General features: G+C 44.7%; 1 protein-coding gene across 1 annotated transcript in view; it reads right to left on the reverse strand.

Annotated features, from left to right (window-relative positions):
- The window catches only part of LOC138497212 (galectin-3-like), a 167,689-nt gene that overhangs the window by 65,636 nt on the left and 74,741 nt on the right, over positions 1-27,312 (reverse strand). The window contains exon 3 of the mRNA XM_069620536.1: positions 2,172-2,579. Coding sequence (XP_069476637.1) covers positions 2,172-2,579 — 408 coding nt within the window. The remainder of the gene's footprint in view (positions 1-2,171; positions 2,580-27,312) is intronic.

A 27,312-nucleotide genomic window follows, 5' to 3' on the forward strand; every position in this document is an offset into this window, starting at 1 on the left:
ACAGAACAGTGATGGAGCCCAAACCAAACAAGAGGTGCTTGAGAGAGGTTCATCGCTCCAAAGAAGCGTTTTGAAACAATGGGTTAAAATTGTGCATTTTACAGTACTTTTGTTGAAAAAGTGGGTTAAAAGCCATACAGTTTGCAATTGGTAGCACATGGAAAAATGCTCCTGTGCAAGTCACCGACCATGCACAGGAGCATTTTGCAATGCGTTTTGATGCCGCCTTTGACCACAACATATGCCAATATAAAAACATTTTCATGCTGGTTGTTCCCATATGTGTCCATGCAGGCTGCTCTAATATATGCCAGTATTACCATACAAGGGCTCACAGCCAGTAAAAAAGGCCATGCCACACAGTATATCCAGACTGGCTATACAAACTTAGACCACTGTACCACATACTTCCTTTCCCCCTTGATGCCCAATACAAAAATGTCTATGCATGGTTATAATACCTGGCCAGAATGGAACCAGCCAAGTTAGCCAGTCTAGCCATGTAATGCCACTCACTGGGTTTGCTTTAGCCTTGATGTCAAGTAAAAAATATGTCATCCCCATTAAGAAATCATATGCAGACTGGCACTACTACTTACAGTATGCATATGCCGTCTTAATGGGGTTTGGCATTTTTTACTTTGCATCAAGAGTAAAACAACCCGGATACATTACGTGGCTAGACTGGCCTCCATTCAATGTGGTCCAGTTTAGCCACATAATAACACTTGTTTTTTTTTAAATAATCGGTTGAAATGATGCATTTCACAGCACAAATTGAGAAAAATAGGAAAAAGTCACACCATTTACAGTATGCCCTGTTTAGTAACAATATATATCCTAGCATTTCCACTGTAAAAAACACTCTGTCGTCTACACCCTCAATATTTGCCAGCACCACCATAGGGAAGCACGTCCTCGTGATGCCGCTATACACATATATGGCAACACTGCTTCTATGAAACACTTGATTATGCGGTCCACAATATATGCCAGTATTGCCAACATTATGACTCATGCTGGGTGTAACCAATATATGCCATATTACCGCTGTGCACACATGTTCATACGGCTTGTGACCGATAAGTCTATATATGCCAGTATTGCTCTACAAAAACATATCCATGGAGCGCTTCGAACTCTCCACCACCAGACACATGGCAGAGCAGGTTGGCTCGACATGCACAATGGAACCCTCACAGACACACTTGATCACATACATTTAAAAGCACACACATGCACTTAACCTTATCTCAGGTCACTGGGGTAATGCGGTCTCCACTCTTACCTGCAGCAGGGACTCAAACAAGGCACTCAACAGGCAGCATGAAGTAAGGTCAGAAGCTTTCCTTCATCCCCTCTCCTCCTTCCAGAATCATCCCAGGTTTGCAGTCAGCCTCCCCACCCCAGCTTGGCGTGTGGGCTAAGAGGCCTCGATTGTCTTGAATTACAGGATTTTCCCAACACCCATTGATCAGAAAGAAGGCTATGACATCACTGAACTCCAAGCCTCCACAAGTGCATGCATAGTGAGGCGTGTGGACCAGGTTATGGCACCAGCACTAGCCCAAGCACAACAATGTGTATAATGGTATGGACACCAGTCTTTGAATCTGCATAGACGCTGAACATTACTAGACTATTTGCAAATGCAAAGAATACAATTGCATTATGGAGCGGATGTTCCAGAATTACTAAGTCCCTTTGCCGGACCCAAGCATTGGAGGCTGTGGTGTTAACCACTGGATATGGATGCAACTATTGTGCCCTCTAGATCTGGATGTGGTTACAGCATTTTATTGTAACCACATTAATATTGGCCAGATATTCTGAAGACTACAGAACTTACTTGCATATTTCAATGAAATATTTGGAATATTACTATGGTAATAACTACAAACCAAACAAATATTTTTAATTCTTCATTGTAGTTACTTTTTTAATCTTAATTCGGGCACAATTTCCTTTTTAAAAGGCACCCTGTGCCTTGCTAATTTGGGGACAATAATGTGAAAAGAGACCACAAAATGGTTGTTGTAGGCAAGTCAAACATTTAACAACGCACTCAAAATTAGAAGAAAAAAAAACAACATCTCCACAAATATCAACATGCAAAACTAAAATATATAACAAATGTGCAGTCTTAAGTACACTTCAATTGGTTCACTCACCAGTGGCATTGCAGGTCCTCCTGGTTGTGGCCCACTGGGAGCACTTGGTTGAGGGGCACTTGGTCCAGTTGGTGTAGGGGAGGGGCCAGAGAATCCAGGGAAGGTCTGTCCTGCTCCAGGGAAGAGAGGGAATGGCTGCCCAGCACCAGGGGCTCCCGGAAATTGTTGCCCATTAGCAGGAGGTCCTGGGTATGGTTGTCCAGGAGCAGGCATCCCAGGATAAGTCGGCACCGCACCGGGGTACCCTGGATACGGCTGTCCAGCAGGTGGGAATCCTGGATACTGTTGCCCACCCCCTGGAGCTCCTGGATATTGGCCCCAAGGATTAGGAGACCAGCTTGGGGGTTGCTCCGGATTTGCACCTTGGGTATTGGTGGGGTGTGATACTCCAGTTACAGCATCAGCTAGCTGGAAGAAACAAAGACAAAACACCACAAATAAACCCCTGATTCGATTAATCTTTGTGTAAGTGAAGTTTTGAGAAATCCAACTAATTGCAATAAGGCCAGTGTGCCTTTGAAGAACCCCTCACTTTCGGGTCACCAAAGCCACTAGTAAGAGTGTTTCTGTAAAACCACAAGCAGCACTACAAGTTTTATATGAGGAGCCCTGCAAGTATTAGTCATAATGCAATATTAGTGCATCTAGAAACAATTTTAGTTAGGAGTGTTTTTTTTAATGAACTTTTTTTAATGAATTAAAAAAATAAGCTGCTAGATACGTAGCCTGGTCGACTGAAACAGTGAAGACATTAAAAGAGGGGAAAGTTTGGTGGCTTGGCTAAAGGTTAGAGGTAAGCAAACAAAGGAATGCAGACATACATACAGAAAGGAGGCCCTCCTAGTACTGTTAAAAACAAAGGGACAAAAATTAGACACGAATGAAAAAGGATCACCAACAATGTATCCCCCCCCGCCCAAAAAAAAAGTCTATGACATCCGCCAAAGCACCTCAAAATAAAAATAAGTAAAAAAAAAAAAAGACAAGGTTTGCAACATGGGAGTCATACACGAACCCTGAAGAATAAAGATGAAATACCCCCATGTGGGTGCCCTGTCCCAATGGTTGATATTCACACAACATCCACTGGCTATGTTGGTAGGAAAATGCCTCCGACACTGTTAGACAATGCAAGTGCACAATGGTTTTGTTTAACTGTGGTATCCAACCAAGAAATCGGATCATAATTCCGACAGAGCCAGAGAATGCTTAGCAGGGACCTCCCCATTGTAATCATAACCACAACACCAAGCATGAATATTTACCTTTCTAGGGTCTAATAGCTCTTAATATGGGGTTTAGTTTGGTGATATAGTTTAATTGAATCTATTCAAGTGCATTGCACTTGTTGCAGTGAAGCGGGCGTGAGCAGGTCTCCAGCAGCCACTACCACGACGTGCTGGTAAAATCCCAGCTGGTCCTCAGGGCCCAGAGAGTTTTGTTTTGTTTATTTTCTTGGCGCCTTGAGCGCATTGTTTTTCTGTCGCCCCCCTCCCCCTGCAGCCACTTCCTGGTCCCCACCCCATCCCGCACCCCCCTTCCCCTCCCTTCCGGCTCTCTTCTGGTCTTAACCGACTCTCCTGGGTAGCCCCCTGCCCGGCAGCCCCACGGCTAAGGGCACCTAAGGCAAAGGACGGCTCCCACGGCCGCGGCTCCTGTGTCTAGGTGTCCACAGGGGAAGCCAGTTGTCGTCCTGGTCAGTCCCACTAGCCTCCCTGTCTACTTCCTTATAGTCACCCAATTCACCGCTGTGCTGTCCCTTGGAGTTGCTGTAATACGCACTGTTCTGTATGTAAAAACCTTTGCACTGTTAAAACTAGTCCTTTTTCTCCACTTTCAGGACTCTCAAACTTAGGTGGCCTCCCCACAGGCTCTAAAATTAAGCATTTCTGAGCTCTTTAACCCCGAGAGTCTGTCCTATTGCGCAACTTGATTGACGCTCGCTATCTTGTCTGCCTATTCGCGCAAGTGTTTCCCCCTCTCTTTTCTACTCTATGGTGCTCTCTGTCTCACCTATTTTTTCTAACTTCTCCTCTATCAACTATCCCGCTCTCCTCACTAAATCTGGTAGGAAGAAGTTTAAAAAGGACATCCTGGTCTCCAACCCAGGCCTCCCTATCGCTGACACCTACACCAGCGCCTCCTCCAAGGAAACTCTCACCGACATCCTCTTTGTCGTGCCTTCACCTGACCTATGGACCCTTCACATGGTCCCTGTGCTCTCTCCCTTCTCTTCTCCCATTAATGGTGGCACCCTTTGGGACGTCCTCTTGGCCTCCTTCCACTCCTCTAAGGTCATCATTTATTTTTACTCTAATGGGACCGTCTTGGTCCAAGGCCCTAAGGCCAACCTACACCTCTTCGATAGACGCTTCCCGCTCCTCATCAACTTCCTTTCTTCTCCTGCTGTTCCCCCTCCCATTTCCTCGGCTACCTTGCCTCTCCGCCCTCTCTCAGGCTCCTTTTACACCTCCACAGGGCGTACCTCTGATCTGCACCCCTCCCCGGAAGTCCTTCAAGGATGGCAACCTTCTTTACATTGCCACACTTAACTCTCACTCTGCTGTCAAACATTCCTCCGATATCTGCCGCCTTCTTGAAGAACTCGACCTCGATGTCCTCGGTCTCACTGAGACATGGTTCACGGCCAGCTCTGTCACCAGGTTTGACACACTCCTACCAGACGCTACAAGATCCTCTCTGTGCCAAGGACCAAAAGATCAGGTGGGGGTGTTGCCCTCATCTTCCCAGAGTGTATTCCTTCCTCTGTCACCCCTACGCAGACCTACTCCTCTTTTAAAGCCTCGTCTTCCGGCTCTCTCTCCCCAAGCCATTCCCTTACTGTGGCTACTATCCATCGGTCACCTGGTCAGATTTCTTCCTTCCTCTCTGAGTGGGGTGACCTTCTCCTCAACCCTGGCCTCAACCACTCAACTACTCCTTCTTGGAGATTTCAACATACACCTGGATGCCTCCTGTCCCGCCTCTGGAATCTTTTGCAACCTCTGCGACTCTCTCACCATTCTCCCCTCTGGCCCGACTCATTCTGCAGGGCACACTCTCGATGTTCTGATCTCCTCTGACCTTCCCCTCTCTGTACTTCTCTCCACTCCTCTCTCCTGGAGTGACCACTTTCTCCTATCCTCCCACCTCACCCTCCCTGCCTCCCAGACCAAGCCTCCTCCATCACTGCCACCCACCTTCTCGGTCATTCGACCTATGAAGTGCGTGTCAGTTGAGCCTTTCGCCACCACCTTCTCACCCCCTCCTCCCCCTTTGGCTGACTCTCACCCTGACACAGCCCTTTCCATGCTCCACTCTTCTATATCTGATACTCTTGATATCCTTGCCCCTGTCATGAGAATCCACCTGAAGCCCAAAGCCAAGTTTAACTCCTGGTATGACTCAGATCTCTTCACCCTAAAACGCAAGTGCAGGGTGGCCGAGAGGAAATGGCGTGCTTCGTGTTCATCCTCTGATAAACTGGCCTGTCGCCTGCTGCAAAGACAATACCGGCTCTCCGCCGTCACCAAGAAGAGAGCTCATATCCAAGCCTGCATCTCTGCAGCATCTAACAACTCGGCTGAACACTTTAAAATATGCAAGGAACTAGCCAATCCTGCCACAGTCTCTACCTGTCCTGTACCTTCCCAGGCCCTCTGCACAGCACTGGCTTCTCACTTCATTTCAAAAACTCAGGACATCCTGTCCTCACTCTCCTCCCATTGCCTCCATCCCTTGCTCTTCCTCTGGCCCTTCTGCAGCCAGCCCCCCTCCCTCCTTCCTTCCTTCTCTGCATTTCCCCTTTTCTTTGCTGACGAGGTTTCTAAACATGCCCAATCTATGAAAGTCTCATTGAAACAGGTTCACCCCTGTTCCTCCAAAACTATCAAGGACCACATTGACTCCCTGGCTCCTGCCCTGGCTGATTTCTGCAATCAATCCTTCGCCACGTGAGTCTTCCCATCCCCCCCTGAAGCACTCCCTTGTGCACCCCCTCCTTAAGAAACCCTCTGCCGAACCCTCCTGCCCAGCTAACTATCGCCCAATCTCCATCACTCCCTTCCTGGGCAAACTCCTGGAGAAAATGGCCATCTCCCAGCTTAATCTCCACAAGGTATCTGTTGGTTGTCTTCATGACCATCCGTCTGGCTTCAGAGCTGCCAGAAGCACGGAAACTGCTCTCCTGAACATCCGTGAAGATCTACTCGCCAATCTTGACTCTAACACCCACTGTGTCCTCATCTTGCTTGACCTCTCTTCTGCCTTCGATACCGTCAACCATGACCATACCATCCTGCTCAACCGTCTCCGTGATAACCTGGGTATCACTGGTCAGGCTCTGGCATGCCTGACCGCTTTCCTCTCCGACCGACCCTCCCAGGTTCAACTTGAGTCCTTCATCTCCGATATCTTTTTCTCTACCTGTGGTGTCCCCAAGGGATCAAACCTCTCTCCCTGGCTGTTCTACCAATACCTGGCACTCCTAGCCCACTGCATCGCCGCTCTCTGCCCCAATTTTCAGTGCTATGCGGATGATAGCCAGCTCATTTTCAGGCTACCCTCTACCTCCCCCTCTCCATCTCCTTCCCTCATCTCTGACTGTCTGCTATCCAGGAGTGGTGTGCCGCCAATGATCTCTGCCTTAATGCCAGCAAGGCTGAGATTTTACTCATTGGCACACTCACTCCCTCCTTCCCTGCAGCTCTCTGGGCGGCCTCTCTTGGCCCTCTTCCTGTGCCCACCTGCAATGCTAAAAACCTTGGGGTCACCTTCGACTCCACACTCTCCTTCTCTCCTCACCTCTCCGACATCTCTAAGAAGTCACACTACCAGCTACACCTCCTCAGAGGTATTCTTCCTTTCCTGCCCTTCCCCCAGAATCTCACCGTCTCCAAAGCCCTGGTTCTCTCTAGACTGGACTATTGTAACAGCCTCTATCTAAATCTGCCTTATTCTACTCTCCGCAACTTATCCAGAACAGGACTGCAAGACTTGTCCTTGGCCTCAAGCCCAGGGATCGTATCTCCTCAGGACTGAAATCTCTGCACTGGCTCCCAGTGAGTGCGAGGATCAAGTTCAGAACCCTCTGCATTGTCCACAAGGCCTTCTGAGACCTGGGGCCGCAATACCTTCAACTCTCTCTTCCCAAATATCTTCCTACTGGAGCTCTTCGCTCATCCGCCTCCAACTCCCTCAGGGTCAGTCGCTTCTCAAAGCAACGAGTTGGTGGTAGATCTCTCTCTTCGGCAGGGGCCTCCCTCTGGAACAGCTTTCCTGCCTCCCTGAAACTTGAGGAGAACCATCTCCGGTTCCGAAAGCACCTCAAAACCTTCCTCTTTGCTTCTGCTTTCTCTCCCCCTCTCCCCTGCTAAATTCCTGGCTGAAACTGCACTGGTTACCTGGCCACCCTTCTGATCTCGGGCCATGGCCCCGCAAATTACACACCTGCACTGCCTCCCTGGCAACCCCCGCACTGGGGACTAGTGTTCTGTGTCCCTACAGTCCCCCTACCAGCACCTATGTTTGCGCTTACCTGCACTTGCCACCATCTGGCCGTTCTATTATCTTATTTATTCTACTATCCCATGTACTGCACTTTCCCCTCTCCCATCCCCCCGCACCTATCCCTTTCCCCCTTCCCATGCACTTGTGCGATCTGAATGAAACCTGGCCTAGTAAGATTGTTGTCTGTCTCCCTCCGTTTTCCCCTTCCTTTGCCCTGTCGCGCCTCGAAACACTCATGTATAGGCGCGTTACAAATGCCATATCATATCACTGTAAAAGCAACTGATTGTGTAGTATTCTGGTAAATAAGCCTCCTCTCTGCTGTAAACGATGGAGTTTCCCCCAAACCAACTTAACAGTACTCATTTTACCAACCTCTAAAGGGCGATAGACTGAGTAGAGTGATCAGGGTCAGAGTGGGACTCCCGATCACACACCGGTTTCAGCAGAGAACTAAAAAAATGGTATAATTATGCACAAAACCTGTAAAAAAGAAAATCAAATTTTATACAAACCATTGTATGAATTAAAGAGCGATCCGTCTTTGAAGTGGACAGGAAGTGAGTGAAATTAGGGAGGAGAATAAGCCTACATTTTCTTGAGCATGGGTTTCGGCGATCCCATTCTGTGCTGGATTAGGACTAAGAGAACATGGATGATAGAGGAGGCAAGGCACCAAAGAGACCGAATTAACACCCAGCATCCTTCATTTGTGCAAGATGTTTGGAGACCAGAAAGTGGGTATGGAGGACCAGACTGCCTAGCACAGAGGAGGACAACTAAATACCATACAGGAACAAGGTTCTGGTGGTGGTGGTGAGAAGAAAGCACTGAAGCAGTGTGGCATGGAGCTCTGCACATACTCCAAATGGGAAAATAGGGAGCGTAGGACAGTCCTAACAAACAGTTGAAGGGGGGTGGGGTTGGGGGGAGGGGGGGTTTTCACAGGCCCAGGAGACCAAATTCAATGGAGGGGAGAAGCGAACGTAGCAGATATTGGATTCTCCACATTTTAGATGGACAGCAGAGTTGACACCAGTAAACTGTGCAATTATCTAGCAAGATCAACCCAAGTCAGATTATGCAGAACTTGGTGTAAACAGACACCATTCTGGACTTGGAACATAGCCATCGCATCTGTGATGCCTGTACTTCTGCCATCATTTCATCCATTGACAGGGGCAGAGAACACAGATGAGACCATGTCCATGAGCTTTTTAAACATGGTTACCAACAGGGTTCAAGTCGAGGGTACACGCGGGGGGACGGAGTCCCCCACTTGATTCAGAGGGGGGACTCGGTCCCCCCCAGCTAAAAGAGAAACATGGATGTCCCCTTTGAATTTATAAAGATCTCAGGGATCAAACCGCAGTCGTCAGGTTTGTAGGGCGGACACTTCACCACTTCACTATATAACATGATCAAAAATAAACAACTAAAGGTGAAATATCCCATTTCGGTACTGCAGGTCCCAGGGAAAACATTTGTATTGGTTCTTGGAGTTTAAAACATGCACACATTTTAATGTTTTCAAAATCACTATTAGAAGAAAATATCCTGTGTTGGTTTTGTGTGTGTGTTGATTTTATGAAAGGCAAATGCCATTTGTCCTGTTCAATTTGGGTGGTTATGCAAAGCCAATTTAATGAAATGCACATATTTCACCTTGATATGCTAATTTCTGACGACGTCACATCCGATTGCGTTTGTTGACGAGTCCCCCCACTTCCCTGGTTACCAATCGCTTCCACTTCTCCCAGGCAAGGAGCAACTGTGGTAAGCATGTTTGGGTCAGAGTAAGAAGAAACATTACCCATTCTTCTCCACATGCCCCCTGGAATGGCACCAATTGAGGTTCTGTAATTCTTCAAATATTAAGTACACACAGCATTAGACCCATATATTTTTTCCCCCACACTTCTGGGTCTCCCCACTCCACCGGACTGCACCCATTGTGGCAATTCCTACAACAGTATTCCAGCAGTGACACAGGACGCCTTTGGTTATCAAATTCTTTAATTCAGCATACGATGATCAAAAAAGCAAAAACGGATGCGTTTCACCCTCTCACGGGCTTCATCTGAGTCACCATAACCATTTCACTGTGTTTTGTTAGTATAAATACAATACTAATCAAATGTGCACATTCCACAATTTGTAAACATTAGCGTTGTACAACTTCCTTAGTTCCTGGGCATAGATAAAGTGCTAATGCATCCATATTCTATATGCACCTTTCTCGCTGCATGCTCATTATGCCATGTCTCCCCCATGGTGAAAAACACTCACCCCATATCAGAACTTTTACACAGTTACATTTTTAAAATAATTATTTTTTTTAGTTTTTTCTAAAATGTTCATAGAGTTTCACATTTGTAGAGGTACCCCATGGTCTATATGTTGTCACTCTTAGCTTCCTACTTCATATATTGGCCTATGTACTGCCTATAAATATAAACAATTCTTCATCCAGATTAGGGTGCCTCTGCTCTGATGTCCATATCCACAATACACCTCGATTATTTTTGTCTCAACTATAATTCTCTTTCACCCCCTGTTGGATGTTGCCATATCTGATGAAGGAAGTATTGTAGTGTTTCCCCCACAGCTCCCATGTACTTCATAGAAGTGTTTCGCAAGGGGTTAGGAGATGTTTTTATTCTTGATTGCTTGAAGGTGTTGTAATATTCTCATCCTAGTCTCTATCTGGTTATCATTGGCCTAGTCTATCTGGTCTGCTATGTCCTTATCTTGTTTAAGGAATCGCCAATGTCAATCAAGGATTTTTCAAATTGCCCCAGACTGTTGGTTATATGTGGTTATAATTTTTTTTCTCACCCCTTTCCCTAGCATGTTCCTTGTGTTTGATGTTTAACAGATCTTCTCTTCTAAGATTTTTAGATATCTCATATGCTTCCTCAATTACTTTCTTTGAGTATTTCCTTTCCTTGAACCTGTGGATTGCTTCCCTGCAGGATTTTATATATTCGTCCTTTTCCAAGCAATTCTTCTTAATTCGGATTAATTCAATTAATGCTCCTCTTCAGGTTTCTGGGATGGCCACTTTCTGCATGTAATATAGCATTCATACCCGTATCTTTCCTATGTATCTCACTCTGTATCCTCTTGTCCACAATTCTGATGTTATCTAAATATACAATATTTCCCTGATGGTTTTCTGTGAACTTTAAATTGTTGTTATGGTTATTAATTATTGATACAAACTCCAACCACTCTTCAGCAGTTCCTTCCCATATTACAATTGGCTTGTCTATGTACTGAGTCCAAAGCTGTATTATTTCTGTAGATCTTTGTAATTCTTCTGTGCGCCATATTTCCTTTTCCCATATCTCCATATACAGGTTAGCATATGCAGGTGCAAAGATTGTGCACATGGCAATGCCACATGATTGTCTGTAATCCTTTCCATCAAATAGAAAGACATTGTGTTCTACACAAAATGTTAGCATTTCTAGTACCATCTTTGAATGATGTGAGAAACCTGAGGGTATTCTCCCAAGTAAACCATGGGAAACCCTTATTCAGGTGGCCAAGGAAGAGCTGGCGCTCTGAGATCCCGACCCTGGGGATTGACGAAAGAGGGAGGGTCATCTGGATAGGAGAACCTAGGGTTATGCTCAGGGGAATGCCCCAGGTGAGATGCGGTATTACACCAGGGAAGAAGGCGTGGAGGACAAACTCCCTGAAGCTTTGGTAGGCTGTTTCAAATCTACCTGTCTTCAACCCAATGAAGCACCGCAAGAAGAGACCATATCTCCGAAATCAGAAGGCAAGTACATTGGCTCACTGTCAAAAAGAATGGTCTTCAAAACTCTTGCTCTCACCCACAAATGCCTTCACAAACTTGCCCCTCCCTACCTAACCAACAGAATTACCAGGCACATTGCCACGAGACCCATTAGATCCTTTTATGCCAACTCAATTGTCACGCCTACTACACGGAAAGTGTGCGCTGGTGGCTCTAGCTTCCCCACTCAAGCAGCCATGCACTGGAACGCTCTGCCACCTCACCTAAGACTTATTGAGTCACACCCAGCCTTTCGCAAGGCTATCAAAACTAGACTTTTTGTCTAACTGATTATGTAACCTGAATCTGTATCAGCCATTTCCTGCATTTCTGCCTCCCAATCTGTAACTAAGAATCCTCCTGGCACCTGTCTGTAATCTTAAATCTGCTTATCCTCTAACATCACCTCGATGCCTTATGGGCTGCAAGTGCACTTAACAAATAAATAAATCACCCTTACCTGTATCCACCAACCCCTCCGCATCTGGTAAACATATTCGGAACTCAAATCCCATTACAGTAGGAAACTACATCTCCCAGAGTTGTTACCTACCCAAGTACTCCCAGTCTTTCTTGTCCCCGTCCCTCAGAGTATTATTTCCCAAACTCCCAATCTTTTTTTTACAAAGCCCTACAAATCTCACCTCCCCAAATTCACCAACCCCCATAGGACGAAGATTATAATTCCTTATGAAAGCCTGACAGACTTACACTGCAACGGTATACCTGACATGTCCCAACACAAGGGTCAGGCAGAGCCAGGCAATTGACACCAATTACACACACCTGATGGCCCCTTCCCTTCCCCAAAGGGATAAAAGGCTGAGCACAAGAGCACACTTTGAGCAAGACCAACCGCACAAAGAAGAATCTATTCCAGGACGGCAGTTCAAACAGAGGAAAAAGGCAGTGAGACCTGAGATGACGACCAGGAGGGAAGTGCGCTGGGCCTTCCCGACCCAGACTTGTGAGGCCTCCGTGAAAGGAATCATAAGACCGTGAACTACAGCTGGTGTGTGGTGTAACAGATGTGAACGGTGCACAGAGCCCTCCCGCACTGATAACCAAGGCAGGGAGACATGCTTGCTACCGTGGTACCGTCCCTGACTCCAGAGACAAGAAACACCAAAGAGTTCAGCACAGCCGGTGAGTCAGAGGGAGAACCGATAGTAAACCGAAATGTGTTGAGCGAAGGTTGCAAAAGGCAACATGATATGAATTGAAAGATCTTATGAACAAAGAACTTGTGCGTTACTGAATGCTTACGAAAGCCCAGGGAAAGACCAGCTGCAGAGTGGTCCAGCACCATGTGGGTGATCATTCGAAAGACTCTGGCTGGTCCCCTTTTGAAGAAACTACAAAAACTAGGAGGCCAGAGGAGAGCCCGACTGAGAGTGTCAAAGTGGTCATACAAGGGTCGAGTAAAACCCCTTGTACAATCGAAAGTCTTTGACATGTTGTAAAGAGGAAAGCTAAGGGAAGTGAATCCCGCATTGTGAGAAAGCAAAGCAAACCGTTTATCTGGCCATAGTGAACCCGACTGAGGGAGGCTAACATTAAAGAAGAAGGATTGAAGCCCGGTTGAGGGGGGATCCAGAGGTGAAGAAACCCAGTGAACATTGTGTTGACAAGGGTGAACCCGACTGAGGGATGTCCACAGTGAATGATTGTTTAAAAGACATTGAAACTCCTACAGGTGATAATATTGTGAGTTAAAAACCATAGTGAATGGGACGGAGGGAGGCTAACATTGAAGTATCATAGCACGGTTGAGGGGAGTCCAGAGGTCACCCAACGTAAAAGATTAAGGAAAATAACTTTTGTTTTGTCATTTTTTGACACATCAGGCCCTCAGAGGCAAGAGACTTTGTATGAAAGAGACGTGGTCACAGAAGGTCCAGATATCGCTGAAAAGAACTAACCGTGTGCTGGAGAAACCCAGAGGTGTGCTATGCTCAGGAGTCCCACGTTGTCCCATGCTACAAACGTGGGGAAGGGAGAACTCAGCTATTTTTTCTTTTTTATTGATTTAGCTGATGTGCGTCAACTTTACAATATACATATATACAAAATATACAGCTCAAAGACCTCAGCTATACCATCCTGACTTATCATTTTGTGAACACTTCTTTCTTTTCTGGTGAACATCATCCCACACTATTGTGTAAATTAGTGGTAAGGACTGGCAATAGTTTTTAGTATTGGCCCTTTTTATTTGACAAGACACCACTGGGACTGCCCCATTATTATTTTATGGTTGTAGCTTGCTCCCATCTTAAATTTAGCTGTAGATTAGGTGTTTCTCTCACCCATTTATACAGTTTAATAAACACCCTTGAACTGTGATCACTTGTGTCCGTCTTTACTGTTGCCATCATGACTTCCTTACAATGGTCTCTTTGGAAATGCAGATTTAGTGAACATAAATTGTTACACTGCTTCAATTCTCTTGCTGTGTTCAATGCTGGCATACAATGAGACCACATCTAGTGTTGTCAACAAGTATGTGCCTTTCCATGGTATTTCTTGCATCTTACTTAGAAAATCCTTTGTGTCTCTAATATTGGGGTAATTTCGATACAAACGGAAACAGATACTTATCTATATACCGAGATGTTTTTTTCCCAGAAGTGCTCCCCTTGCTGATATAATTGGTCTCCCAGGAGGCTTCAATCGTTTTTTATGCACCTTAGGTACACATTAGATTGTGGGAGTCACTGGATGTTTAACCCCCCATGCATTCTCTTTGCTCCCATTCTGGTAGTCCATTGTCCAGCTATGCTCTTGTCATTTCCTCAAATATCACTCGATATTCTTGTGTTGGGTTATTTTCCAATCTTTGGTAATGTTTCGGATTTTTCAATTGTCGCATTGCTTCCTCCATGTAGCTGGACTTATCCATCACTACCACGTTTCCTCCCTTATCTGAGGTTTTAATGACAATATTATCATCATTCCTTAGTGCATTTATGGCTTCCCACTATCTCGTTTTCAAATTTGATTTCCCCCCAATATCCTTTTTCACCTAGTTTCTTTAGGTAATCAACCACCAGGTCTACAAATACTTCTTTGTGGGCATTATTTGCCATCACCAGTGGAACTTTAGATTTCGGCTTAAATCCACTTTCTTCCGTCAATGCAGTGTTTATCCCTATTGGACCGAGATCTCCACCTCTCCATTCGATGTCATCACTACTTATGTTCCTATCGTCTCCATCAGAGATCTCTAGGCTATGTAGGGATTATACGGCTGGTAGGTCCCCAATGGTAAGTTCAGAGGGTTTCTCTTTGGGTTTCTTCCTCTGTTTGTCCCCAGTCTGAGTGGCATAATATTTGTTCAGTTTAATTTTTCTTATAAATTGATGTAAGTCTATCCTTGGCTGTGGGCAATCTGGCGAAAAATGCAAACCTTTAGACAGCACATCATTTTCACAGTTCACCACCTGTAATTCTGCATTAATTTGTTTGCATTCTTCTCCTTGCCAGAGTGAGACATTCGCAAGTCATCTGCATCTGTGGGGTGGGATCCCCCATTTGATTCCGTGCTCCTTCTCCCCCTCCGGGTTTTACGTGACTTTGCCCTGCTCCTCTTGTTCCCCTTCTTCCTTTCCAACACTGTCCCGTCTGCCTCTTTCCTTCTAGATGTAGAAGCCACATTTCTTCTAAAACATTACTAAAGTGCCATGCACATCTACAATTCAATTGAGTACAAAAGACTAACAAGCGTTCGAGTGTTTGCAAATTCACACCATTAGCTCCCACATCAATTTGCCAGAAATAGAATGCTGCCACTATAAACATTGCCACTGGCCTTTACTTTCATAGCAGTACCAGGGATGTCATTTCACCAAAACACCTATGTTTCCACCAAGAACATTCAACCACACACTATATCACATCCTTCTGCCCAGGAGCTTCCATTTAAAAATAGATTTTTTATATTAAATTCACGGCTGCAACCCCTGGTGACCCCCAAATGAAGTCCATGGGCAGTACTCCCACTGAACCCAATTGAAACCCCAACTGCCACCATCTATACCCATATCCCTCATCACCCTTTATATTAGGGGTTAGGAGTAACGCCACCACATTTCTAGCAACAACATTTTATTGTTGAAAAGTTCATTTTATACACCTATAAGTACCCCCTATATTGGACCAGGTCAAACATGTTTTGGTGCAAGTGAGGCGATAGAAGCGCCTGCGCCCAAAACATTGACAGGCCAGTTCACAAAGGGCACCTGAATGAGTGCATCTCTGATGAGCTCAGATGCCCTTTTATTCCCCTTTGCGCCTATAAAGGGGCATTTCAGGGCATTTAAATGTGCATCCCGCATCCACAAATGGGATGTGCCTTTAAATGCCCTGACATGAGGGGAACCCCCCTGCGCCTTTTAAAACAGGTGCAGGGGGAGCCACAAATCATGGCAGGGTCAATTCTGACCCTGCCATGATTTGTTTTTTGGAAGTGTAACAAATGTTGGGAAGGGGACACAGTCTTCCCACACCCCCAAGCACTTCAGGATAAGGCAAATTCTAGGGGCTGCCCTTAAAGGCTTCTGCACAATTATATTATTGTATGCTTTACAGATGTAGTGCACATACAGGAACAAAAGCCATTTTAGATATTAGCAGCCAAATTGGAACATATGGGTCGAACGCAGCAGCAAATATCCCAGATGTTGGCCTCCAACATGAGGAAAATATCAGGTTGTGTAATGGGCACTGATGAGAAAGGCCAGAGCCACAGAGATCTGTAAACCCTTCATTGTTCTAACAAAGTTGCCATCTTTCGTGTTCAGGGAAAAAAATGCCCTGCAAGGCCACAGGGGGAGGGCTCTCGGTCTCTGTATGATACAAACCCACGAGAAGGAGAGCATAGGCCTCAGACCTCACCAGTCCCAATCCCAAGTTATAGTACCAAAATGCCCTAGCCTCAAGACCCCTGAATTCCAAGGTACCAGCCAGCCCCAGACCACTGATCATAAAACTGTTGACCCCTCCTCCCCCCATTGATCAAGAAAGTTCAGAAAGCAGGGCTCTCTTGCCTTCACTTCTGGGTCATGTGATTTGTGCAGTGAGGTGCAGAGGGATGAAATTATAGCCCAGAACGAGGTTGGAAGACCTTGGAGAGATGCCGGCCTGTCTGGGAGCGGGTGAAGTGTGCAAGTTAGTATGACCTCTGCTTTCCCCTGGCTGCTTGTACCTGGTGCACTGCTACATTAAGATGTGTCGTTTAGTTTGCAAACAAACTGCCAATTACCTAGCTTGCAACCGATGACGAATGCAGCATCACCTACATGGAAGATGAACGGACGGGGCTGGGACCAATGGCCTGGCATCCACTATTAAGCAGGCAGCCTATGAATAGAGTCTCACCAACCAACTGTGCAGGTTTTCACTGTATTTAATATCACTGATGATGCTATGTACCCTTATAATGTGCTGCTCATGCAGATTTTGGCAGAACGATCTGCGGCTAGAGTTTTTTGTTGTCGCTTTCCATATTTTGTGTGGAAAGAAACTTGTTATTCTTGCAAGAGGTGTACTGGGCCTTTTCCCCAAACGGGTTGCATTTTTTCTGGTGTGAGCATCTAGGGGGCTTTCCTTTTCCAAAATGGGGATTAAAAAAAATGTGTTTTTGTTTCCTGATCATTTCACACAGATGGGCACTTTGAGCTTGTAAATGTCAAGGACTGTAAAAAGGCAGGGAGCACTGTAAACTGTGACTGCTGTACTCCTAGCGCAGTTCCCTTTGCTCAATACTTTTGTGATGTCTAACTGATGGGACTGGATTCATTTTGCATTGCAAATCAATTAATTTTGAATGCAAAGCCAAGGAACATGTGTGGAAGCACCCCATTTCCCCCCACACCATAACTCTTTGTTCTCTGGTTTTGCCCACCAGCCCATTTCTACGTGCCCCTGCCTTGCTATATAGATCTAGCTTTAGAGGTTAGGGGGGGCATACAGAGGATATTGTACTAAGGACTATGTACAGTACTCACTATGGGAAGTAACTATTAGATAGTCAGACCCTCCGCAGATAATTAAGAAAACCCCAGGCTCGAACACATGGCTCTACCTGTAGCAAAAACATTAGCGCCGGTCAACACTGGTTGAATTTCCACTGTTTCAAAATTAACAATGTCTGTTTTCTAATGTCCCTATAATAGGTACACAACAACATGAAATGCAATAGGTCCTCTTTAGGGGGAACCACAACATGAAAACTCTAAAGCTTTGGGATGGCCATGCCAGCTCGTTGTGTTAGCACGCAACAATAACAGATGAAAGCATGCTCTAGTCAAAATCCAGCAATCAACTGGGACATCACTATGCATGAAGTAGTATTGTACAGATTCCACCCTCGTAACAATGGCAGGTTTGCTGTTTGAGACCAAAGACAGCCCTGCTAGTTAACGTCTTTCAAGTACAAAAGTTCCCTTTATTGGCACTGCTCACCCGTCTAGTCAGCAAGTTTGTTGGTCTAAAAAGGCTAGAAGCATTTAACTTGGTTATACAGTCCGAGAGATGCTTCAGGCACGATATCTTATGCCAAACAGAACTGCATAACAGGGCTTTAACTGCATTCTGTGTAACAAATGCTCTGGGATTTGACCATATTCTAAGCCAATGTTCTATTGGGGCCCGATACCAATCATCTTCCAAATGTTTGGCTCCGATCTCGGCATTAACTGCATAGTTTGGTGCTGAATTCGGTAGGCCCAATATTATTTTTAAAATAAATCTATTTTGTATGATCTGCAATATGGCTACATTTTCATACGCCCACAGTGAGGTGCTATAATTAGTTGCTGCCTTTGTCTGAGTATTGTATACTTTCAAAATCGTTCCCTGTGGTTTCCCCCGACACATTTTCATGTAACAAAATACCCCTCCCAATGCCTGCGTCATTTTGGTTCTCTGTCTCGATATATGTGATGCTCCCTGCCAATTTTCATCCAAATGTATGCCTAGATAATTGAATTCTTGCACCCTTGGGATTAGACAACCATTACTGTACATTCCATGCATCCCAATTTTTTTTTCTTCCCCTCCCTGCATGCCATTACAGCTGATCTGAATGTGTTAATTTCAGATCTAAATTGCCCATAAAAATCAGTGTAAAAATGGATTTATTTCTGTGGGGCATTTGGAGTTCAAGCAATAATAACAGTACCCTCTGCGTAAGCTAAAAGGGGAAACCTTGGAATTCCACCAATGGAGTCCACCTTGGAATCTACCAGTGCTTTATAGAGACCATTTGTATAAAAGGTAAACAAAATTGGGGCCAATACACATCCCTAGCGAACTGCTGTAACCACATCAAAATAACTGGTGCATTGTCCCTGCTCCCCATAGGGGGACACAAGCCCTGGTGCCTTCATGTACCAACCGCAGGACCATCAATAACCCATTTGGACTGTAGCATAACAAAAAGGTTTTTTTTTAAATTCAACATGGATTTTCTTTTCTCCCACAGACCCAATGATTTTAGCAACAAACACAGAAACTGAGCAAATTGCACAGTACACTGGTTTGTAATCTACTAAATATGAGGGTCACAAAAAAAAAATGTTGATTATTCAATGTTATAAGTTGTTACAAAATATCAATACTAACATGATCTTTTCTTTTATCACAAAAATAAACAAGAAATACATGTACTCCAGTTACTAAACCAAACAGTAAGTATATTATATTAAGTACAACCATCACAGCAAATCACACCCATAGTGACTTATAACGTTGCTGCTTATAAATTTGATCTTGTCCATGCACCCAAGACTATAGGCCCTGCCCACAACCACCACAGCATATCACACCCATAGTGGCTTATAACTTCGTTGCTTATAAATTTGTTCTTGGATCCCAAAGTTATAAGCCACTATGGGTGTGATATGCTGCGGTGGTTGTAGCCAGGGCATAGAGTCTTGGGTGCATGGCCATGCTCCCAAGACTCTATGCCCTTGCCACAACCACCGCGGCATATCACACCCATAGAGTCAAATAGAGTCAAACATTTTAACTATGCCACATTGGCACTTTTAATGTCTGCGGACATGATGAGTGTTCTTAGAACAGTTTCAACTTGCCTACGAACAGTACGGACAGGCATAGCGTCCTCAGGACACCCCCATTTTGTTTATTTACGAACATCCCAGGACACATTATGTGTTCTAAGAACACATTCATCTTGCCAGCGAACAATACGGCCAGCGTCCTCAGGACACCCCCATTTCGTTTATTTACAAACATCCCAGGACACTGTGTTCTCAGAACAATTTGAACTTGCTTGCGAACATGTGTTCTTAGAACAATTTGAACTTGCTTGGTGGGGGTCATTTTGTGATCTTTTTGGTTGAGCTGTAGTATGTTTTTTTCTGTCAGTGGATTTAGAGACTGGGGGCGTGGGTACGGGTGCTTGTTTTGTGTTGTTGGTTTTGTAGTTTTGTCTTGTGTTCTGTCTTGTTTTGGGGTGGGAGGGTGGGGATGTTCTACGATTTCCTTTTATTCTTTAAATTGCTGTTAACTTAGCGTGTAATTTACATTTCAATGAATTGCTGTATATGGTGTGATCTTTTGCTTGTTCTCACTCTGATATGTTTGAGGTTATTTAATTGTATTGTATATTTTATTAAATAAAGTTGGAAAAAAAAAGAAAACAAAATAACCCATTTGGACACCCCATGGACCCAAGCAACTCCCAGAGTTTGGTTCTATTAACCTTGTAAGACCCGGTGCTTAGCTCCATGAAGGCCAGGTAGATTGGTTCACCCTTCACATAAACAGAATGAGCCTCCCCCACCAAATTTAAATGTAGGGCCTGGTCACATGTCCCCACAACTGGTCTGAAACCATACTGTACGGCTGCCAATACTGATTCAGCAGCAATCCAGGTCTCAATACGACCCAGCAATATGCAACCAAATATTTTAAAGGAGGCATCCAAAAATGATATTGGCCTGCATGCTTGTGGACTCCCACAATCACCTTTTTTAAATATTGGGTATATTATTGCATCCTTCCATGAAGGCAGAGGTTCCCCTGTGTACAAAAATGCATTGAAGCATATATTCAACAACGGCCCCAAAAATCCACGCCCCCTTATATAGATCCACAAGCACCACATCTGGGCTAGGCACTCTGTTGGATAATCGCATGATCTACTTCCCTTAAAAAGAACGGGATCATTGTGCCTTGTGACCCAACAGTAGACCTCTCTATTAAGCCTCCGTACAGGGCCAAAAAATGGTCTACCCACACCTTACTTCCACATGCATTTTCCCCGAGTGTCTGCTCTCTTGTAAGACGGCCCTCCCGCCACAAACATTTTTTGGAGTAATTTTGGAAAAAGTAGTCCACAACTCTTCCCAAGCATTTGCTCCAAAAATGCTTTTCTTTTCTTCACTGTTCGTTTGTATTCGGCCCTGGCCGAATGATTTCTCCCCTGTAACTAGCCAGGTCCTTCAGGACCGTTAACAGTTTTCTTAGTTCGTTTGCATCCTTCGTCAAACCAGCTGTTACCCCTTTTGTTCTTTTTAAAGTCAAATGCAACATATTCTTAAGGGATCCCATCAACTCTCATACATTTTGTCACCTGTCCCGGAGACTAAAAATGATCAAAAATTGGCAGGATTAGATGTATATTTGGAGACACAAATTCCTGCTGTGTGGTTCCAGGGTCTCGTTTAGCCCATTTGAGTCTTCCCTTACAGTGAGGCTTGACCTCACACTGAGTTCCCGCAACTGAATATGCTCCCATTGTAGAATGAGCCTCAGTTGGAAATGGTCACTGCAAAGTTCCCTGCTCAATTGCCAATGGCAAACACGCATGAAGAAGTAATCTATTGTGGACGACCCAAGTGTGTTTCTAAAGGTCAGAGCCCCTGGTACATCTGGTGTTACTCAACCATTCCTGGACCGTAAACCACACTCCACCAACCACGGGTCCACTTAAACCCTTAGCACAGGTCCCTTAGTCCAGCATCTGTGGGTGTGCAATGCCATAGACTGAATCCTTGGTATCATCATACAGATCTTCCAAGATCCCATTGCCCGATTTAATATTAAAGTCTCCGCCCAACACCAGAACTGTCTGGCTATCTAGATAAGGGACAACAAAAACAAACCTCTCCATGAATTCTTTCCACAACCCCAGAGTATTCAGTTCTGATGTATGAGGACTAATATAGAAGTTAACAATCTCCTTGAGTGCATGACATAACATGTTGAATACAATTTGAATGTGTTTGTATGCATTTGATACAGCATCGATACCTTAATCAATATCGCTAGACCACCATAACCGCGTCTTCTCTCATTTTTGTTAGTAGGTATTAAAAAGAAACATAACCATCAAACACCAAGTCCTCCAACACCCATGATTCCTGCAGTAAAACATAATAGGTGTTCATATATGAGAAAGTATCAGTCTCTCTAAATTTGGGACTTGCCCCTGCTGTATGCCAACTAAACATAACTACCGGGTGCGCGTCCACTAGGATAGGCTCCTGTAGTACTACAGAGTCATTAGTAGGCACTTCTCATTGAACCCGTTTTGCTGGAGAAGGAATCGCCAGTCAGTCCAGTTCTTCAATTATTGAGAGGGCTTCAAAATGATTCAATGTGAAAACCGCCCCACCAACATTAAAATTCCATCTACTGGCTGTATCGGTATTGTTGTTACTACCATCCATCCACTGCTTGCCCCAGTCCTTTTTACCGTTAACGGTCCTCAATCTTTCTACTTCTTGTGCATGCAATGTTCTCGAAACATTACACCCACAGGAAGGGTGACTACAACAACAAAAAAAGACAACAACAAAAAAAAGAAAAAGTGCAAGTGGCTTAAATTCACTCCCATTAATCCGGGCATTTCCTTGGTTATATTTAGGTCACCCCTCATTGTGTTTGGTGTTTTGCCAATCCAGGTTGTTCTTCTAGCCAAAATAATGCTACCTTGGTTAATTTTAGGGCCAACTACATGTGTGTTCATCCAATGACTAGCTTTATTGATTAGTGAGATTGACGACTCTACCATCCCCACCCACTAATACTGGGACATTAATTATTACCCCCAACCAGCAAGTCAATGACTGTCTTATTACCTGGTGATGGCAATGGGTTCAAATTCTGGGGTAGCCTTTGCTTAAGGGGCATCTTCTCCTCCTTACCAGTACCCGATTCAGCTATACCATTAAGAGGGTCTAAAGCAGTTTTAATATTGACCTCCTTTCCTGCCCCCTCCTGTATGACCACAGTCCTGCGACCATTATCCTGTGGTGTTACTATGGGGCTTACTTTAGGAAATGCCTTTTTTAAGTCTGATAAATCTTTTTTTATCCCTCTGATGTTCTCGTCTATTATGGCAAATCGGGTATTAACTGTATTTTTGATTGAGTGAATTCCAGCATCTCTAAGAGCTTCGCATCTGCTGAAACAGAACTAGAGTACCCATGGGTGGATAGAGGGTCACTGCTTTCGTCTATTACCTGCACCTCCTCCTCCACCCGCACACCATTAGAGTTTGGTGAATCCCAAGGTAGGCAATTAGAAAGCACCTTTTCAGAAAAACCATCTACCTCGTCCGGGTCCTCAATGGCTAACCCCTGCCCAACACCAATAGGACCAGCCATTCCATTACCATCAAAAGCTTCTATTGACCTTTCGGTGTTTATTATGCACTATTCTATCTTCCCAGCCATCTGTTTAAGATAGGCGTCCAATTTTGGATGTGATGTCATGGCACGGATTCGTGTTCCCTGAACATTTAGAGTTTTTTTGCTCTTCTTTGTTTCCCCATCTACAACCTGCTCCTCTTTTGCCTTAAGCTTCGCCATATTCTAAAGCTGACAGAAATAAGGTATGTGCAAAACCTATAAAAAAAATGATGTTTCTCCAATAAATTTCCGTAAGACATTGCATACCATAAAAACACAAATTACATCATACTATCCATAAAACATTAAACAAATAAAATCATCCTAAACACTGTCAAACAAAACTGTAAAATCATGAACAGACAACTCAATAGGTGTTCTCATAAAGGTGTTCTCTTAATGATAATGCATGCTTTAGGAATGTCAAAACAGCCCATCCCACCCGAGCCGAATCTGCCCGTAAAATAATACAAAGCAAGCTTATAACAAAAGCCCCGGCGCTGCAAAACAGGCTTCAACGTTTGATCCCTAATCAGCGAGAATGTAGAACAAGATAAAATAAGATTGAGCCAGGTGTTCTTTGGACACCCCACAAAGGGGACATGATTGTCCACACTCCTTTTAGACCAAACCGATGTCATGGTTCTCAGAAATATGCAGTTAAAACGGGCCCTTGAGACAGGAAAGCGCTGGGACAGGTGATTTGCCCGGCTTAGGTATTTATGAAGGCCAGCGGGCATAATTATCAAATGAATCCTGTTAGCTGGCTTCATGAGCTCCAAAGACTCTAGTGGCCAGGAGAGACTGGAGCACACTTGTTTTCACAATACTATTAAATTACTATATAATACTATTATATATAATACCCATTCTAAGTTAACACCTTAGAATGGAAGTCTCTAGACATGCAAGGAACTCATGGTGGCAACAGCAGACATGCATAGGTAGGGTGGAAAAACACCTAATCTAAATCGAAGATGGGAGCAAGCGACGACAATAAATCAAAATAAGGCAGCCCTAGTGGCGTCTTGTCAAATAAAAGGGCCTATACTAAGAAAAACCTATTGCCAATCCTTACGCTAAATACAAAAGAGTGTAGGATAGGACGCACAAGAAATAATGAAGTGTTCACATATGATAAATTAGGATGCGGTAGTTGTGGTCTCCCTTCCCCGCGTTTTGAGCACAGGACAAAGCGGGACTCTGGAGCACAGCATATGCTCAAGCTTTCGCAGCACAAGGCGACAGTTCCATTCTCAGCTATTAGGACCGTCGATGGCCAAGTCTCTTTCTCTGTAAAATGTTTCTTGCCTTTGAAGACATGATGTATTCAAAATGACAACAAAAAGTTCCTTTGCAATGGTATGTTGGGTGATGTCTTTTCACCCTTGGATCTCCCTCTTCTGGGCTCAGATCTACGAAGAGTTCTTACTGATATCAGGACCTTCGGTAGGTAGGTTTCTTGCCTCTGAGGGTCTGAAAGGCTCAACATATAAACAAAAGTTCAACAAAAGCTTCAAAGTTCTTCTTGAATTTGTACTTTCTCTGTTGCTTTCACAGGTCGGTGGGTGGCGGTTTTCTCAGCCCTCGTCGGGGTCACTATGGTTTTTTCACAAATAACCTCACTTGGTATATTCAATAGTCTTAATGTCTTTTAAAATCATGCTTCATGACTCTTAATACCTTTCTAAACAGTTCACTGTGGACATCCCTCTGTCGGGTTCATTCTGGTCAACACACTTATTTGGGACTTTAGGCCTCGTCCCTTTCCATAGGCATCCCTCTGTCAGGATCACTCTTGCCAATCACACAATTGCTTCTACTTTCTTACGATGTGGGATTCACTTCCCTTAGATTTACGATCATCTACCGGTCAAAGACTTTCGGCTGTACAGAGGATTTTACTATACCCCTGTATGACCACTTTGAACCTCTTCTTGCCTTTCCCAAGGCCTTCTTGTAACAGTAGTTTCAACAATCGGTTAATCGCCTAGTGTTTCTCAAGTGAGCATCTATTTGATGCTGGGCTCATCTGCAGCTGGCTTTCCCCTTTCTTATTAACAGTTCTTTGTACTTTCCTCAATTTGCCGTTTGCTACTTTCATTCAACACAGTGTGGTTTCTTATCGGCTCTCCTCTCGACTCACCAGCTGTGATGGACCGCTTGGCTTCCCTTGTCTCTGGAGTTAAGGACGGTACAACGGTGACTAGCGTCTCTCCCTGGCTTGGTTGTAAGCAGAGGAGGGCCATGTGTACAATCGACACCTGCTGCAACACACGCTGGCTATTGTTTGAGGTCTTACGATTCCTTCTGTGGAGGTTTCATGGGCCTTGGTTGGAAAGGGCAAGGTTGCTTCTCTCCCCGTCACTCTCTCGGTTTGCGCCGTCCTTCTCCTCCTCTTGAACTGCTGCACTTCGATAACTGATTAGTCATGCGGTCTGTCTTGCTCGTATTGTGCTCTCATGCTCCAACTTTTATCCCAGTGGGAAGGGAAAGGGCCGTAGGTGTGTCTGATTCTAGTCAACTGCCTGACCCTTGTTTTGGGACATATCAGAAAAATGGCTTTGAGGTTTGTCCATCGCCTTTCGTGATGTGCCAAAGTGTTTGTGTCGGAAAAAGGGGTGTTGTCATAGAAAACTATTACTGTTTGTCCTAGGGGTGCTGGTAAAATTGAGAAGGGTGAGATTGGTAGGGTTTGTTAACCAAATAGAAATTACCAGGATTATTAGGGTGGACAACAGAAACAAGGGGATTCTCGTGGGAACAGTAGTATTTTATCTGAGCAGATTGGGAGTGTGGGAAATAAATCGGCGGGACGGGAAGGAGAATGACTGGGAATATTTGGTAGGACATGGAATCTGGGAGAGAGCTATTTATCGGGAGGTAGATGTGGTACAACCTACAAAAGGTCTCAGGCACTTCCTCCTCACCTTCGTCCCTGGTATAGTACTGTGTGTCACCTGGGGCATTTCCCTGAGCAGAACCCCAGGTTCCCCCATCCATGTGATCCCTTCTCGTTCTTTTGCCCCCAGAGTTTGGCATCTGAGCAGGTCAGCCCTTCCTTGGCCACCTGAATAAGGGATTCTCGAGGTCTGCTTGGGAGAATACAGCCAGGTTTCTTACAGACATCAAATAGCTAAATAATTCCTGAGTCAAAAAAAGCTTAGTATTCCCCCAAATCCTGAGCCAATGGCTGACGTAAGAATGCACTCAGAACTCCAAAAAACCGGCAGCCAAGGACGTGATGAACTGCAAAATTGGGGGTAGACCCAGGCATCCCAAAAATGTCCTTAAAAAAAAATCATTCTCAGCCACCTGAATAGGCTCCAACTTACTAAAGCCCAATAGTTCCACATCATATCTTGCCACTGAAGCGGCTTTGTCATGGTAAACTTTCAGCACAAATTCTAACGGCTTTGCTTTGAAAGAGCTCAGAGCTATGGTTATACCCCTCCCCAATGGCACACCTAATTCTTTGCAACGGCTTCTCGACATGAGCATCTGCCCCAGAATTTGCTGAAATTCACACCCCCAGATACTTGAAATGATTCACTTTTGGGATTGACTCCCTTTGCAGGAGATATCTAAACGCCTTGGCGGACCTTCTTCCCACAGCAAACCACGACAGCCGATTTCTGGTTATTTATCTTAAGCCCTAGAGTGTCCATAATGCAAGAATAGTCATCGACCAAGCGTTGCAACGATCTGGGGGTGTGGACTAATAAGACTCATCAGGGTAGGCAAGTAAAGGCAGACACCTGTTGCCCAGCCTAGGGAAGTCAGAGGAGGATTTCAATAGATTTTCATATAGGCCGTTGGTATAAAGACAGAAAAGTATGGGGTAGATGAAGCAGTCTTGGCGCACCCCACTATCCACCTGGAAAGTAGGGACCACCGTCTCCACTCCTAACTGAGGCCACTGTAGAATGGTGCAAACTTTTCATTTGGTCCACTAAAGCGTATGGGCAGTTCATGGTTTAGAGTACATTCCACAACCTAGCACGGGTGACCTTTTCAAACGCCGTACTCACATCCAGGAAGGGCAAAAAGATAGGCTCCTCCTTAATGACCAGAGAGTGTACTATTACAAAATAATGATATATTGTATATACAAATATGCCAAATGGGTGAATAGTCACTTTATTAAAATAAATATCAC

This window comes from Ambystoma mexicanum, chromosome 5q (assembly GCF_040938575.1).
Source record: "Ambystoma mexicanum isolate Mex_15411 chromosome 5q, UKY_AmexF1_1, whole genome shotgun sequence".
Lineage (NCBI taxonomy): Eukaryota > Metazoa > Chordata > Amphibia > Caudata > Ambystomatidae > Ambystoma > Ambystoma mexicanum.